The 15644-nt window shown below is 42.1% G+C and overlaps 1 protein-coding gene and 1 long non-coding RNA gene across 3 annotated transcripts; one reads left to right on the top strand and one right to left on the bottom strand.

Annotated features, from left to right (window-relative positions):
* Nucleotides 1-10033: 10033 nt before the first annotated feature.
* On the bottom strand, nucleotides 10034-11214 carry LOC139538956 (uncharacterized). The gene is made up of 3 exons (XR_011667835.1): nucleotides 11154-11214; nucleotides 11003-11069; nucleotides 10034-10120 (listed from the first exon to the last, which is right to left on the bottom strand). It is a non-coding gene; the product is annotated as an uncharacterized lncRNA (long non-coding RNA).
* An 804-nt stretch (nucleotides 11215-12018) lies between these two features.
* LOC139538940 (putative nuclease HARBI1) lies at nucleotides 12019-15050 on the top strand. 2 transcript variants are annotated; one of them, XR_011667832.1, is made up of 9 exons: nucleotides 12019-12330; nucleotides 12421-12482; nucleotides 12565-12651; nucleotides 12739-12780; nucleotides 12849-13022; nucleotides 13102-13137; nucleotides 13236-13790; nucleotides 14072-14183; nucleotides 14278-15050. XR_011667832.1 is itself a non-coding variant. In XM_071341527.1 (9 exons), exons 6-9 carry the CDS (start codon nucleotides 13319-13321, stop codon nucleotides 14646-14648), a joined length of 1071 nt encoding a protein of 356 aa, XP_071197628.1. In that variant the 5' UTR covers nucleotides 12019-12330; nucleotides 12421-12482; nucleotides 12565-12651; nucleotides 12739-12780; nucleotides 12849-13022; nucleotides 13102-13318; the 3' UTR covers nucleotides 14649-15050. The 2 variants fall into 2 exon arrangements, 1 of the variants encoding a protein (XP_071197628.1); XM_071341527.1 differs by adding an exon at nucleotides 13860-13975 and having other exon boundaries at nucleotides 13102-13790.
* Nucleotides 15051-15644: the final 594 nt, after the last annotated feature.

The following is a 15644-nucleotide window of genomic DNA, read 5'->3' as shown; positions in this document are numbered from 1 at the left end:
GTCAAAAACGCAAAGTAGGGTGCTAATTTGACCGCTTCACGTCAAAGTACATAAGCATACGGTGTCAGGAAAAAAATAACCAGCCATTTATCTATCGTAATTTAAGAGAAATTGTACATTGACAAATTTGTCATGTTCACAAAGAGGATTTTTTTCCCCAAAAAAGTCACAGATCCAGTTGCAGTGTGTTCAGACGAACATTTTTTAAGTGGGTCTCGAAGCTCTGCGAGAATTCTGTGATTTTATGTGATTTTATGAAATAACACAAACTCATTTAACCCTCTGTAAATAAGTCAGTTCTTAACATAAAGACTTAAAACTCAATATTATATAAGAGCCTACCCCAAGGAGGGTATGTGTTCACTTTCAGCTTCCTATGTCAACTGGAAGTACCTTAAAATGGTGCCATAGGGTCAGTTTCGAAGGGTAATAAAGGTCAGATCTTTTCAAAACTTCACTTGTGTGATTAGACAACCCTCATGAACTGTAAATCAGTCATTTCTCCCAACAGATGTCAAAGAAAAGCTCTCACACACACACACACAGCAGGGATGGAGTGAAAAAGTACGGTGCTTAAAGACACACAAAGCCTGCAATGGCATTACCATTATCTCCAGGCCGTGCCGAGTGCCCCGCTTGACCGTAGCTCACTCGGTCTGAGCGCAGCGACAGTGACAAGAAAACGGACCCAAATAACCCTTTGACCTCAATTTCAATTTTATTTGCTTTTGGGAGACAGAGAGAGAACCGTTAAGGTTAGAAGCACAATTTGACCTCAGGAACGTTCCTAAGGTCCTCCCGATCTGTGCAAGCCTAACATTGACCGTGTGGCATTAACCCTTAACAGTTAAAATAAGGTGTTTACATCAAACAGTTTACAATGACATGTCGCCCCATAGGAATACATTGACTGCTCCTCTAAATTCAACCTGAAGCCTATGTTGATTATGAATGCCTTATGAACCTGTCTTCAATGACAATCCATCAGGCCACTATGAGGTCTACCTGTGTTGATTCTAAGCTTCCTGGACCAACCGGAAGTGATTAAATTCACCCTAAAAGTGTTTTGATTTACATAGCCTGCAATTGTGAAAATCACTGCATTCAAACCTGTGTAGATCAGACAATTTTTAACATACAGACTTAAAACTCAGGATTCTGTAACAGCATATTCCTTTCAAGATATGTGTTTACTTATAGCTTCCTGTGACAACCGGAAGTGCCTTAAGATGGTGTCATAGATGCTGTTTTGAAGGGTTAAAAGGTCAGAACTTTTCAAAACTTCATATATGTGATTAGACAACCCTCATGAACTGTAAATCAGTAATTTCTCTCAAACGATGTCGAAGAAAAGCTCTCACACACACACACACACAGCAGGGATGGAGTGAAAAGGTACGGTGCTTAAAGACACACAAAGCCTGCAATGGCATTACCATTATCTCCAGGCCGTGCCGAGTTCAACGAGATGCCCCGCTTGACCGTAGCTCGCTCGGTCTGAGTACAGCGACAGTGACAAGACGAATGCCCCAAATGACCCTTGACCTCAATGGCAAGTCATTTGCTTTTGGGAGGCAGAGAGAGAACCGTTCAGGTTAGAAGCACAATTTGACCTCAGGAACGTTCCAAAGGTCCTCCCGATCTGTGCAAGCCTAACAGTGACCATGTGGCATTAACCCTTAAAAACTTCTTATGGCTGCAAGGCAAAGTGTTGAGTAGCCAGTGAAATCGTGCCCATTTCAAACGGCCTCCTACTCAAATCTTGCTCGTACAATATGGATATTATTATTATTTTTGGATTGAAAACACTCTCTAGTTTCTAAAACAGTTGGAATTATTTCTCTGAGTGAAACAGAAGTCCTTCTGCAGCACTTTTCCTGACCAGGAAGTGAAATGTCAGAAATCGATGCTCTTTTCAACTTGATGCCTATACATGGTCTTGACACTTAGGAGTCTACTTACACTCCATACGCCTTCCTATTGGTGTAAAGAGGATGTGAGAGAAGGAATTTTGTGCTCATCTTGGTCTGTGGTGGGAAAAAAACTATTTCTTTGTCGTGACCGTCCACTTCCGGTACTCTGAAGGAAGTGGGATTGACTTCTGTTTTGCTGCCGTAACGGACGACTAACATCTCCGGCTCGAATTATTTTTGATACATGTGACCATATCATCGTAATGTATGTTTTTTCAATATAGTTTAATCAGATTATTGAACATTTTTCGGGAGTTTTGCTGTGTTGCGTCCTCTGACTGTGTTTACGTTGGAGAAATTTGTGCCACTCGGCTAGTGCCAATGCTAATTGAAGAGGGAAATTTGCCATTCTGAATCCAAACAACGACTCATCTGGACAGAGGACACCTTGTTCAACATTCTGATGAAAGATCAGCAAAAGTAAGACCCATTTTATGATGTTATTTCATATATCTGTGAATTGAAAAGTCAAAGACTAAAGTTACATACATGGGATGCTTTAGTGAATTTCAGAATGTCTGGAATAGAAAAGGCAGAAATAAAACAATTCAATAAGCATTCGCAGCCGTGGGCGCCCAATTGTTTCTGTCTATTGTGGCTACGCTAATATAGCGATACATTTTGTTTTCGCTGTAAAACATTTAATAAATCGGAAATATTGTTTGGAATCACAAGATGCCTGTCTTTCAATTGCTGCAGACTATGTATTTTTCAGAAATGTTTTATGATGTGTAATTAGCTATTTGACGTTGGTGTCTGTAAATATTATGGCTGCTTTCGGTGCAATTTCTGATTGTAGCTGAAATGTAAACTATGGTTTATACATGAAATATGCAAATTTTTCGAACAAAAATATGCTATACAATAAATATGTTATCAGACTGTCATCTGATTAATTTGTTTCTTGGTTAGTGGCTATTTATATCTTTATTTGGTCGAATTTGTGATAGCACCTGATGGAGTAAGAAACTGATGGAGTTAGAAAAGTGGTGTCTTTTGCTAACGTGGTTAGCTAATAGATTTACATATTTTGTCTTCCCTGTAAAACATTTTAAAATCGGACATGTTGGCTTGATTCACAAGAAGTGTATCTTTCATCTGGTGTCTTGGACTTGTTAATGTGTGAAAGTTAAATATTAAAAAAAATATATATTTTGAATTTCGCGCCCTGCACCTGAGCTGGATGTTGTCATAAGTGTACCGATATCGGGCCAGCCAGCCTAACAGGTTAACAGTTAAAATAAGGTGTTTACATCAAACAGTTTACAATGACATGTCGCCCCATAGGAATACATCGGGTGCTCCTCTAAATTCAACCTGAAGCCTATTTGGGTTATGAATGTCTTATGAGCCTGTCTTAGATAACAATCCATCAGGCCACTATGAGGTCTACCTGTGTTGATTCTAAGCTTCCTGGAAGAACCGGAAGTGGTTAAAATCACCCTAAATGGTGTCTTGATATACATAGCCTGCAATTGTGAAAATGACTGCATTCAAACCTGTGTAGATCAGTCAATTTATAACATACAGACTTAAAACTCAGGATTCTGTAAAATCCTACTCCAGTGAGGATATGTGTTTACTTTCAGCTTCCTGTGCCAACCGGAAGTGCCATAATTGGTGTCAAAAGGGCTGTTTTGAAGGGTTAAAAAAGTCAAATCTTTCCAAAATGTCAAATATGTGAATAGGCATCCCTTATGAACTGTAAATCAGTCATTCATCCCATCAAATTTCAAGGAAAAATTTACACACCCACACAGAAAGGATGGAGTGACACACTGAGGGGCTTAGAGGCAGACAGTGCCTGCAGTAGTTACTTTTGTTCAAACTTTTAAAGAACCGTCAGACCTAGAGTTCTGAAACTTTGGAAACCTGTTCTAGAGCTCAGGTCGATTGTGCACGGTGAGTTATGTGGCTCTATAAGGTTCTCAGACCGATAAACAGCCTTGTGTATTTGCAATGACTTGAATTCATTTTGAGCATTACGAAAATGGCGACATTTAGAAAAGTCCCAGAGTAGCAAGACTAGGTGCATTGAAACCGGCTCGGCCCATAGAGACAGACCCCAACATGTCTGTTTGATTGCTCATTCAAGGACCCGTAGCAAGGCAATGAAAAAAGTGGAATTTCAGCACCAATTAAGGTTTTTCTTGGGCACCGAATGACCTATCAAGCCAAAACTTGGGATTCGAGGTTGCCTCACATAGGGCTAAACATAATGTGAGAATTGGACCTACAGCTAGTCTGTAACAGTTTAAATGGAAGGCGCTGTGAATTTTGGGCCTGCTCTGAAATATGTGATAGTTGGCTTCTAAAGGAGTTGGAAAAAGTGAGTTTGCAGTCAGATGGTATCAGTTTGGCATCTGAAATATCCAATTGACTGATGGACACTGACTTGCTAGTTGACTTTTGTGCATTTGCAATATTTTTTAATAGGGAGGTACCATCACCAAAATCGACATGATGAAATTTAACGCAACGAGCGATGGAGAGGAACCACTATCCCTGCCCGGCCATCCCAAGTTCATCAGGCCATTCAATTTTGCATTTCTGCAGTATTTATGAGAATGTCGATTTTGGTGATGGTATCTGCCCTTTGAATCCTATTGCAGATGTAACGTTACATTTGCAATATGTTTCAACAGTGAGGTACCATCACCAAAATCGACATGATGAAATTACACAATGAGCGATGGAAAGGAACCACTATCCCTGCCCGGCCATCCCAAGTTCATCAGGCAGTTCAATTTTGCATGTCTGCAGTATTTATGAGAATGTCGATTTTGGTGATGGTATCTGCCCATTGAATCCTATTGCAGATGTAATGTTACATTTGCAATATGTTTCAACAGTGAGGTACCATCACCAAAATTGACGATGAAATTACACAACGAGCGATGGGGAGGAACCACTATCACTGCCCGGCCATCCTGAGGTCATCAGGCCGTTCATTTTTGCATTTCTGCAGTATTTATGAGAATGCCAAATTCGTAATGCTATGTGCCCATTGAAGCACATTGCAAATGTAACGTTACATTTGCAATATGATGTGATGTTTTTCACTGTTGAATCATATTGCAAATGTAACGTGCATTTGCAATATGTTTAAACAGTGAAAAACCACCAAAATAGCATTCTGAAATAAAAATTACATCACCATAGTCTCCAGGCCGTGCCTAGTTCAACGAGATGCCCCGCTTGACCGTAGCTCGCTCGGTCTGAGCGCAGCGACAGTGACAAAAAGATGACCCTTGACCTACATTTCAAGTCTTTTGCTTTTGGGAGACAGATAGAGAACTGTTAAGGTTTAGAAGCACCATTTGACCTCAGGAACGTTCCTAAGGTCTCTGTTCAAACCTTGACCGTGTGGCATTAACCCTTAACAGTTAAAAGAAGGTGTTTACATCAAACAGTTTACAACCCCATAGGATACACATTGCCTGCACCCCTAAATTCAACCTGAAGCCTATGTGGGTTATGAATGTCTTATGAACCTGTCTTCAATGACAATCCATCAAGCCACTATGAGGTCTACCTCCGTTGATTCTAAGCTTCCTGGAGCAACCGGAAGTGATTAAACCACCCTAAAAGTGTTTTTCCATACCTAAACAGCAGTTTGTGATATATAGTGCATTCAACTCTGTGTAAATCAGTCAGTTCTTAACGTATAGACTTAAAACTCAGGATTCTGTAAAAGCATACCCCGATCAGGATATGTATTTACTTATAGCTTCCTGTGCCAACCGAAAGTGCCTTAAAATGGGGTCATAGGTGCTGTTTCAAAGGGTTAAAAAAGTCAGATCTTTCCAAAACTTTAAATGTGTGATTAGGCAACCCTCATGAACTGTAAATCAGTCATTTCTCTAAACAGATGTCAAAGAAAAGCTCACACACACACAAAGCAAGGATGGAGTGAAAAAGTATGGTACTTAAAGACACACAGAGCCTTAAATGCTTTTAGGGGGGATCCAGACTTCCATACCCGCTCTGGGAGCACTATACAACACAGAAACTGGGGAACGTAACAATACTGTACTCTATATCATCTACTGCATCTTGCCATCTTTATGTAATACATGTATCACTAGCCACTATAAACTATGCCACTTTATGTTTATATACCCTACATTACTCATCTCATACGTATATTGTCGTGGCAGAATCAGATTTAGCTAGGTAACATAGATAGATAAGATGTTATTTTCATCATATGCTTGTGAGATACTTGTCATTAGAATGGTGCCCTTTGGACTATAGGATTGGCAGTGCATTTTCCCCTTCTGTGATAGGGCTTAGTAACTTGGGGCCAGAGGGGAGAGGTCAGGCTTGTCTTCATAAGTCAATGTATCTGTTAAACCATGTGGTGCTATGTAGAATATCAAAAGGGGAGGAGGACAGAATGGAATGTTGTTTTCTTATGAATGTGTCTGTAACTATAATCTTAAACCATGTGACGGGATGCTGTTATTAATGGGAAACCAGTTAGTTATCTCATACAATGTCTGTACGCCAGTCACTCCCTACTTTTCTCATAGGGGGAAGGAGTTTGGCAGTGTTTGGAACCAGTGTATGTCCCCTCTGAGGTTGCCCTTATCTTGATCTGGTATATGACCTAAGAGGCTCACTGTCTTTTCTGAGCTTATCCAGGGGGGGTTGTATGTTGGATGGGAGTATCTAGGATTGACAATTGATATATGCCATTGGATGAGGTAATGTTTGGTAGACAGTGAAGTACCAAGCATGAGATTGAAACCTTGTCTTAGGAGACCAAACTGAACAATGATTTATAGCTGATGCTGTCTAGCTATAGGATACACCTCTTTGGGGTAAAGGATTCTTTGTAAGTTGAGAGGGGTGTATCTTGGCTATAAATGAAACTAAGAATTGTTTTGTAAGCATTCTCAGAGAATTCATTTATAGACACAGAATTGATCTGAGAGTCAAAAAAGGGCTTTGGTGAAGCTCATATATATATTAAAGATGGATTTTATAATATAACTCTGACTTGTGTGTGGTTGGCTCTCTCTCTCTCTTTATTGAGTAATACAGGAAATTACCACGACAATATACTGTACTCTATACCATCTACTGCATCTTGCCTATGCCATTCTGTACCATCACTCATTCATATATCTTTATGTACATATTCTTTATCCCGTTACACTTGTGTGTATAAGGTAGTAGTTGTGGAATTGTTAGGTTAGATTACTCGTTGGTTATTACTGCATTGTCGGAACTAGAAGCACAAGCATTTCGCTACACTCGCATTAACATCTGCTAACCATGTGTATGTGACCATTAACATCTGCTAAGCATGTGTATGTGACCATCAACATCTGCCAACCATGTGTATGTGACAAATAAAATTTGATTTTGATTTTAATTTGCATACCACCCCAAAAGATCCACAGAATCACACTCCACACTGCCCTTTCCCACCTGGACAAAAGCAACACCTACGTGAGACTGCTTTTTTTTTTACTACAGCTCAGCATTAAACACCATCGTGCTCACGAAGCTCATCACTAAGCCAATGAGCCTGGGACTAAACACCTCCCTCTGCAACTGGATCCTGGACTTCCTGACGGGCCGCACCCAGGTGGTGAGGGTAGGCAACAACACGTCTGCCACGCTGATCCTCAACACTGGGGCCCTTCAGGGGTGTGTACTTAGTCCCCTACTGTACTCCCTGTTCACCCACGACTGCGTGGTCAAACACGACTCCAACACCATCATTAAGTTTGCTGACAACACAACCGTGGTAGGCTTGATCACTGGCAACGATGAGACATACTATAGGGAGGAAGTCAGAGACCTGGCAGTGTGGTACCAGGACAACAACTTCTCCCTCAATGTAAGCAAGACAAAGGAGCTGATCGTGGACTACAGGAAAAGGCGGGCCGAACAGTCCCCCATTAAAATCGACAGAGCTGTAATGGAGCGGGTTGAGAGTTTCAAGATCCTTGGTGTCCACATCACCAACGAACTATCATGATCCAAATACACCAAGACAGTCGTGAAGAGGGCACGACAACACCTTTTCCCCCTCAGGAGACTGAAAAGATTTTGCATGGGTCCCCAGATCCTTCAAAAGTTCTACAGCTGCACCATCGAGAGCATCCTGACCGGTTGTATCACCCCCTGGTATGGCAACCGCTCGGCATCTGAACGTAAGGCGCTATAGAGGGTAGTGCGTACATCACTGGGACATCACTGGGGCCAAGCTTCCTGCCATCCAGGACCTATATATTAGGCAGTGTCAGAGGAAAGCACAAAAAATTGTCAGGAACTCCAGTCACCCAAGTCATAGACTGTTTTCTCTCATACTGCACGGCGACTGGTACCGGAGCGCAAAGTCTAGGACCAAAAAGCTCCTTAACTTAAGGATTGCGTTCCGTCAACGGGACAGTTGTAAATCGGTTGGTTTTGTCTTTGTATTTTCTTCTACCAGATCTATTGTGTTATATTCTCCTACATTCAATTCACATTTCCACAAACTTCAAAGTGTTTCCTTTCAAATGGTACCAAGAATATGCATATCCTTACTTCAGGGCCTGAGCTACAGGCAGATAGATTTGGGTATGTCATTTAGGAGAACATTGAAAAAAGGGGGCTATCCCTAAGAAGTGTCTACACCAAAGCTATAAGACTACTGAACAATTAATGAAATGGCCACTGGACTATTTACATTGACCCCCCTTTGTTTTGTACACTTCTGCTACTCGCTGTTTATTATCTATGCACAGTCACTTCACCCCTACCTACATGTACAAATTACCTCTATCTTGTATCCCCACACATTGACTCGGTCCGTGACCCCCTGTATATAGCCTCGTTATTGTAATGTGTTAATTAAAAATAAAAAAATAGTTTTGTTTATTTGGTAAATATTTTCTTAACTCTTCTTGAACTGCACTGTTGGTTAAGGGCTTGAAAGTAAGTATTTCACTGTAAGGTCTACACGTGTTGTATTCGGCGCATGTGACAAATAAAGTTGGATTTGATTTGATAAATGGCAGCTAGCATGCTAAATGGCAGCTAGCATGCTAAATGGCAGCTAGCATACTAAATGGCAGCTAGCATGCTAAATGGCAGCTAGCATGCTAAATGGCAGCTAGCATGCTAAATGGCAGCTAGCATGCTAAATGGCAGCTAGCATGCTAGCTGCACCTGTAGACTTCCAGTCATTGCTTCCAGGGCTTAGTTGCCAAAATGCTGAACTATCCCTTCAAAACATTCAAAGTAAAACAAGGCATGAAGAATGATTCTCTTGTCCTCCATCACAGTTCAGTCACACAGTCTATCTAGTTCCACCAATCACACAACATAGCATTTCTTCAATGATTAGTTCACAGTAGGGATTTTGTCCATGGGACTAAGAGGAAGGGGATGTGTACAGAAATGCTGCATACAGAGAGGAGGCCATGTCAGTACTTGACATCAGCCTGGAGAATAGAAATAGTCTCAGGGAGAAGGCAAAATACAGTATGCCCAAACAACCATCACATGTAGGTGCTATGTGGACCTGTGGAGGGGTGGGTGTTACATTATGTATGTTCCCCCTTCAATTCAATATTCATTACAATGCTACATTAGTTCCTAGTGACTAGCGGTGGCCTGTGTGATTAGAGGGAGACGAGGGTGACAGGTTTAGATGACAGCATAGAGATGGTAATAACATTGGTTTATTAAAATCATGATCTTTAAGTCTTTAAGTCATGGAAATGATCAACATAGGCAGTTAAGGTCTGGGTTGATGGTTTGACTATAGTAGTTTTAGAGTGGAGAAGCATCTCGCTCAAGACACACAAACATAAACCACATGGCATCCAGACCCTAGTGGTCAGTTGACATGGAGAGAGGGGTGGGAGGGATACCCCAGGATCCTCCGTTCCCCCTCGGTCCCAACACTGCAGTTATATAGGACATAGAGAGAGACCCGGGGTATCATGGTCAGACTATACCATGTATACTATACATAATGGTGCAGCATAGACCACAACAAAGGAGATGGGTAACGCAGTTACAAACAGGCTGTGATCTTACTGGTCAATGCTCACCGTTCCCATTGCTGATAGGCTCCGTGGTCTCCCAGTTCATGACCCTCTGGACGGCCTTCTATCAGCGTGTGTTCCGGAACTCTCTCTCTACAGGAGAAAAAGAGACAGTTTCATTCTGACTGATCATTGGATCATCCTGTCCTCATGAATACTATGCAATTAGCGGCACCTGTATTGTTTTGTAATGTATACATTTAACCACCAGATGGAAGTCTGAGGTAAATATTGACAAGGCATCTCATGGTCAGGACTAATGACAGGGTTGGGGTCAAATCAGTCAATTGAGGAAGTGGATTGAAATGAAATTAATTAATTAATTTTCTCATGGAAAAACAACAAGGTTTTAAATTCATGGTCTGATGCTACTCTCTCACCCTCAGGGTTGATCTGGGTTTGATATTTCTAAAGTACAGATGGTTGTGAGGTCACCAGGGTCCAGGCTCCAGACACTGGCCCCCTCTGCTGCTCCAGCTACCATGGCTGAACCCAGTGCAGGAACACATATGACTTGAAAATCCAATACTGCACTTCCTCAGGAGTAGGTAGAGGTTCATGTTAGAATGTACTCTGTGTATTGTGCTTTCAGAATGTACTCTGTGTATTTGTGTGCTTTCAGAATGTACTCTGTGTTATTGTGCTTTCAGAATGTACTCTGTGTTATTGTGCTTTCAGAATGTACTCTGTGTATTTGTCTGCTTTCAGAATGTACTCTGTGTGTGTCTGCTTTTAGAGTCATGTTTTCCTGTGTAGAGTGACATCAATGTGCCTGTGTGTGCTTGGGAGTGGACTTTCAAATGTGTGTATTTGAGTCAAAGTTGATGTTAGAGTTTACTGTGTGTGTGTGTGTGTGTGTGTGTGTGTGTGTGTGTGTGTGTGTGTGTGTGTGTGTGTGTGTGTGTGTGTGTGTGTGTGTGTGTGTGTGTGTGTGTGTGTGTGTGTGTGTGTGTGTGCGTGTGTACGTGTACCTACCCATGCCTCTCTCCACCTGGAGCTGGCTCAGAGGAACCCCATAGTCCTGGTTCATGGCATCCAGGATCTGGACAATTATCCATCCATTAGTTAATATCAGAGTGCTATCTGATGTGTGTGATGGTGTCTGAATGGAATGAAAAGCCTTTACCTCTAGTCTGATAACAGACAGCTTCCAGCTCAGCAGGAACCAGGTGAGATGTGTTAGTGGACTGAGTCAGTCCACAGATGATACCGTCAGAATGAGAGAGGGAAGGAGAGAAGGAGAAAGGGATGAAATCAAGCTGAAAACATATATACAGGGGCCTGTTGCACAAAAGTAGAATTAAGACATCCGGGATAAATGACTCAGCTGAGCTCAATGAAGCCAAAACATGTGCGTCCAGGCTTAATTGGTTGCACAAAGACCAAGCCAGGATGAGCAGACACGGATTCATTAAGCCAGGTGAAACCAATCCTGGATAGGTGCGCGCTCACGGCTCACTCAAATAGACCCCGCCACAGATCACAGATTAACTGATTTACCATGGCAACTAGAGCCGCGTACTTTTCCCCGTCGGAAGCACAAATCCTCATGGAGGCATACGAGGAGGTAAAAGATATAATTAAGAAGAAAGGCAACACCGCCACAGTGATAAAGCAAAGAGAAAAAGCGTGGCAAAGTATTGCAGACCGCCTGAATGCGTAAGTAGTGCACAATTACACACTCACCGCTCCGCTGAAACATCACAATTACAATTCAAATATTTATTTCACATCTCCAAAAATGCAGTTGTACTGTAATTATGAAACGGTTAAATTTTTAATTGAAATGCACTGCAGATATGAGTGAAATTGTGTAAAGTAACTCCATCACACTGTATAAAGCTATGATAAATTTTTTGATATTTTTACTGAAAACAAGACAAAAATACCAAGTAATTTTTTGCAGTGTGACTCCATTAAATGTGTGTGTGTGTGTGTGTGTGCGTGTGTGTGTGTGTGTGTGTGTAGATTAAACATGAACGGGCCAAAACGGACATGGCAGCAGGTCAAAATCAAACACAAGAACATTCTGCAGAATGGTATGGTCCCTGACTAATATTTAACAAAGCACAAGCATACATTGTACCCAGAAGGTGCCTGCTCACACATTGTCTGTACTGTTTTAGCAGTGAAAAAGAATACCCACAGACAAGGCACGGGTGGTGGGTCACCAAAGGCTGACCTTACCCCAGCAGAGGACATGGCCTTGGAGCTAAATAAAGGCAGGCCCGTCTTAGAGGGGATCCCTGGGGGGAAAGAGACGAGCATAGGTTCCTCCCAAGATGCCACCCGCTTCATTCAAGGTATGTCCTTCCATCTCTACATGGGATACAACCACATTCATATTGAATCAATTTGGACTGTCTGACTTTGGTTTACCTATTGCCTTGCAGTGTCTGGCAGCACTGTGTTCCTGTTAGAGCCACCAGCACAAGCACCAGACGATGCTGATCCAGTGAGTACTCCATCAAAGGCATACTGTAGGCCTGGCATGTCTTGTCTACTAGCTTCAATATGAATCCGATTAAATGTGATAGGGTGAAGGCCCCAGTGCAGCAGCAACAGCACATGATGGAGACGATGATGAGGAGGAGACCATCTCTCTGGATTCCAGAAGGCATGAGGTATCATGTTAAGACTGTGAAAGTACTATTTACTCTACAATGGTGAGGAGTCCTCATCAAAATCAAAAAATCTAATTTCTTTTACAGGACCCAGATGCTATACAGTGGGAAAACCAGCCTGGCAACATAGTGCGTATTAATAAAAGGACACCACATCCTGCCAAATTCCAGCTGCGCTAATTGTATTGTGTTCACAGAGCTCACAAGCTATCAGAAAGTTGTATGGCAACCACCTCCGGCGCCAAATAGAACTGGCAGACATAGACATTCAGTACAAGAAGAAAAAGATGGAAAATCTTGCACTGGAGTCCGAAATAAAAAAGAGGACAATTAGGAAACTGGACCTTGAAATAAAAAAACTTGAGAGGGAGGTGAGATATGCCTTCAATGTACACTGTATGCTAACTGTAACACAAATGTATTAATCATTATTTTTCTTTCCTCCCCCAGCTCCAAGAAGATGACACAGCTAAAAATAAAAATTAGGTATATTCTCGTAAAGTCAAGTGAGCCATGACATATGAGCTCTTATTGTGAGCACACAGGACGGTGGCATCTTTCTAAGGTTTTTTTTATTTTCCCAGCAATCAATACAACCAAGTCATCGTTATAAGGCATCGCCCTCTTTTGCCCACCCCCCCAGCACCAGGTGTGGCCACTAGCCTATATGAAGGCCCAAAATTGTGTGTTCCTTTCTGCTCTGACAATGGCATGCCCATTCGTGCGAGATGTGGTGGATGAAGAAGCACTTGTGCTGAGGAGAGCCTTCAGGCGAGAAAGGGTCTTCAGGGACCGGTTGGACCCACTGGCCTTCCCTGATGACCATCTATATGAAAGATACAGGTTTTCTGCAGATGGCATCAGGTATCTATGCAGACTACTGGGTCCCAGGATTAAGCACCGCACTGCACGGAGCCATGCACTGAGTGTGGAGCAAATGGTTTGTGTGGCCTTGCGCTTTTTTGCTAGTGGAGCCTTCCTGTACTCAGTGGGGGATGCAGAACAGCTGAACAAGGCCACAATTTGCCGCACAATAAGGAGTGTGTGTCTGGCTATCAAAGCATTAGCAGATGTCTTCATCTCCTTCCCTGGCCACAGAAGACTCTGTGACATCAAAGAGGAGTTCTATAGGATTGCAGGTAAGAGGATCTACAAATTACAGGACAACTGTTAACACATAGTAGGATACTCATTACTTTGTGTGACAGGTTTCCCCAATGTCATTGGTGCAGTGGACTGCACACACATAAGGATAAAAGCCCCCTCAGGTGCCCATGAGGCCGATTTTGTGAATAGGAAATCCTTTCACAGCATTAATGTTCAGGTGAACATAACTTTTTGATATTGTCCATTGACGAACACTCTGCATTGCCAGTGATGTGCATTGATTGGTGTAATATTCCTCATCTTATGATTTCAGATGGTCTGCAATGCTGACTGTGTGATCAGCAATGTTGTGGCAAAATGGCCTGGCTCAGTCCATGACTCCAGAATCTTTCGGGCCTCTGAAATCTATCAGTGCCTATCACAAGGTAAGCCACACAACCCCTATGTATAACCATCATGGCTGTGTCAAGAATATCACTGTGTTTATGAGGTAGTAATGATGAGATTTTGTGTTGACAGGTGAATTCTCTGGTGTGTTGCTGGGAGACAGGGGGTATGGCTGCCAGCCTTTTCTCCTGACACCTTTCACAGACCCCCAGGAAGCACAGCAGGCCTACAACCATGCCCATGCCAGGACCAGGGCCAGAGTTGAAATGACCTTTGGCCTCCTGAAGGCACGCTTTCACTGCCTTCACAAATTAAGGGTCAGCCCTGTTAGGGCATGTGATATTACTGTGGCTTGTGCTGTCCTCCACAATGTGGCCTGCCTGAGGAAGGAGAGGGCCCCCAGAGTGCCACCAGCCATGGACTGGGACAATCCGGCAATCTTCCCTGATGACGACAGTGGTCGGCTGCTGAGGGACCAATATGTGTTGAATTATTTTAGTTAGTATGTGTGCTTTCAATTTTGGTTAAATATGTCCTGCGGTGGCAGAGGAATTTGGGTTTTTTTGGGGTCGTTTTTTTACGAATTTGGCCTCTTATGATGTTTGTGCGCTATACTGTGTGTAATACAAGGCTGCAGGGAGGCTACTGCATCCATTCATTTGTCTGTTCAGTTGATGTGTATGGATTTGTCCTGCATTTATTTTAGTGTGCAGACATGCAGGGTGTGTTATATACAGACCTTTGAATGTGTATGTATCATTTTGTATAATATGCTTGGATTCTGTGCTTTCCATCTTGTAGAGTCACTGTGACTTCAGTTTCGAAAGGAGCTGATGGTTTACCTGCTTTGTTTTGTCCTTATTCAATAAAGGAACATAATGTTACACATTGTGTTTTTATATTCATATGGAATGTGTATTTGTTTATATGACAGAGTACTAGGGCCACACTGAAGAAAAAGGATAAAGTCATAAATTTATGAGGCTGGTTCTTTCTGCAGAAAAGCTACATATTGTTTTTACAGTTTTGATACTTATGACAATGTGATACTTAATATTCTGGCACATCAGCATGTCTTTGTTTATGAAACCATACTGAAGTACAATTTCACGAAATGCCCCACATCTGTCATTTTAACAACTGTCCTCCTTTAAAACAACTGGTTACAATATTATTACTTGTGTTTTTTTCCCCTCTGTGGCCCTAATATTCTATCATTTTATATATCTAGCTCCACAGAATAAATCTCCATGGTAATTTATACCATAACATATCCTCCTGCCCCCTATCCATCTTTAGTGCAACCGGATTACGGATCAATTGAGCCAGGATCACCAAGATATCCTGGCTTAATCCCTTATCCTAGTTTTGTGCAACAGGCCCCAGGCATCTCTGTTGATCTAGAGGTCAGAATACATGCATGTTAAATTAAACACACCTCAAATACAGTGACGTCATATGAAACCTTGTTGGGCTCTGAAAAAATGTTTGAAAAACTA

The sequence above is a fragment of the Salvelinus alpinus genome, chromosome 14 (assembly GCF_045679555.1).
Source record: "Salvelinus alpinus chromosome 14, SLU_Salpinus.1, whole genome shotgun sequence".
Lineage (NCBI taxonomy): Eukaryota > Metazoa > Chordata > Actinopteri > Salmoniformes > Salmonidae > Salvelinus > Salvelinus alpinus.
The sequence above is the reverse complement of the archived record's forward strand: the minus strand, read 5'-3'. Positions and strand labels throughout refer to the sequence as shown.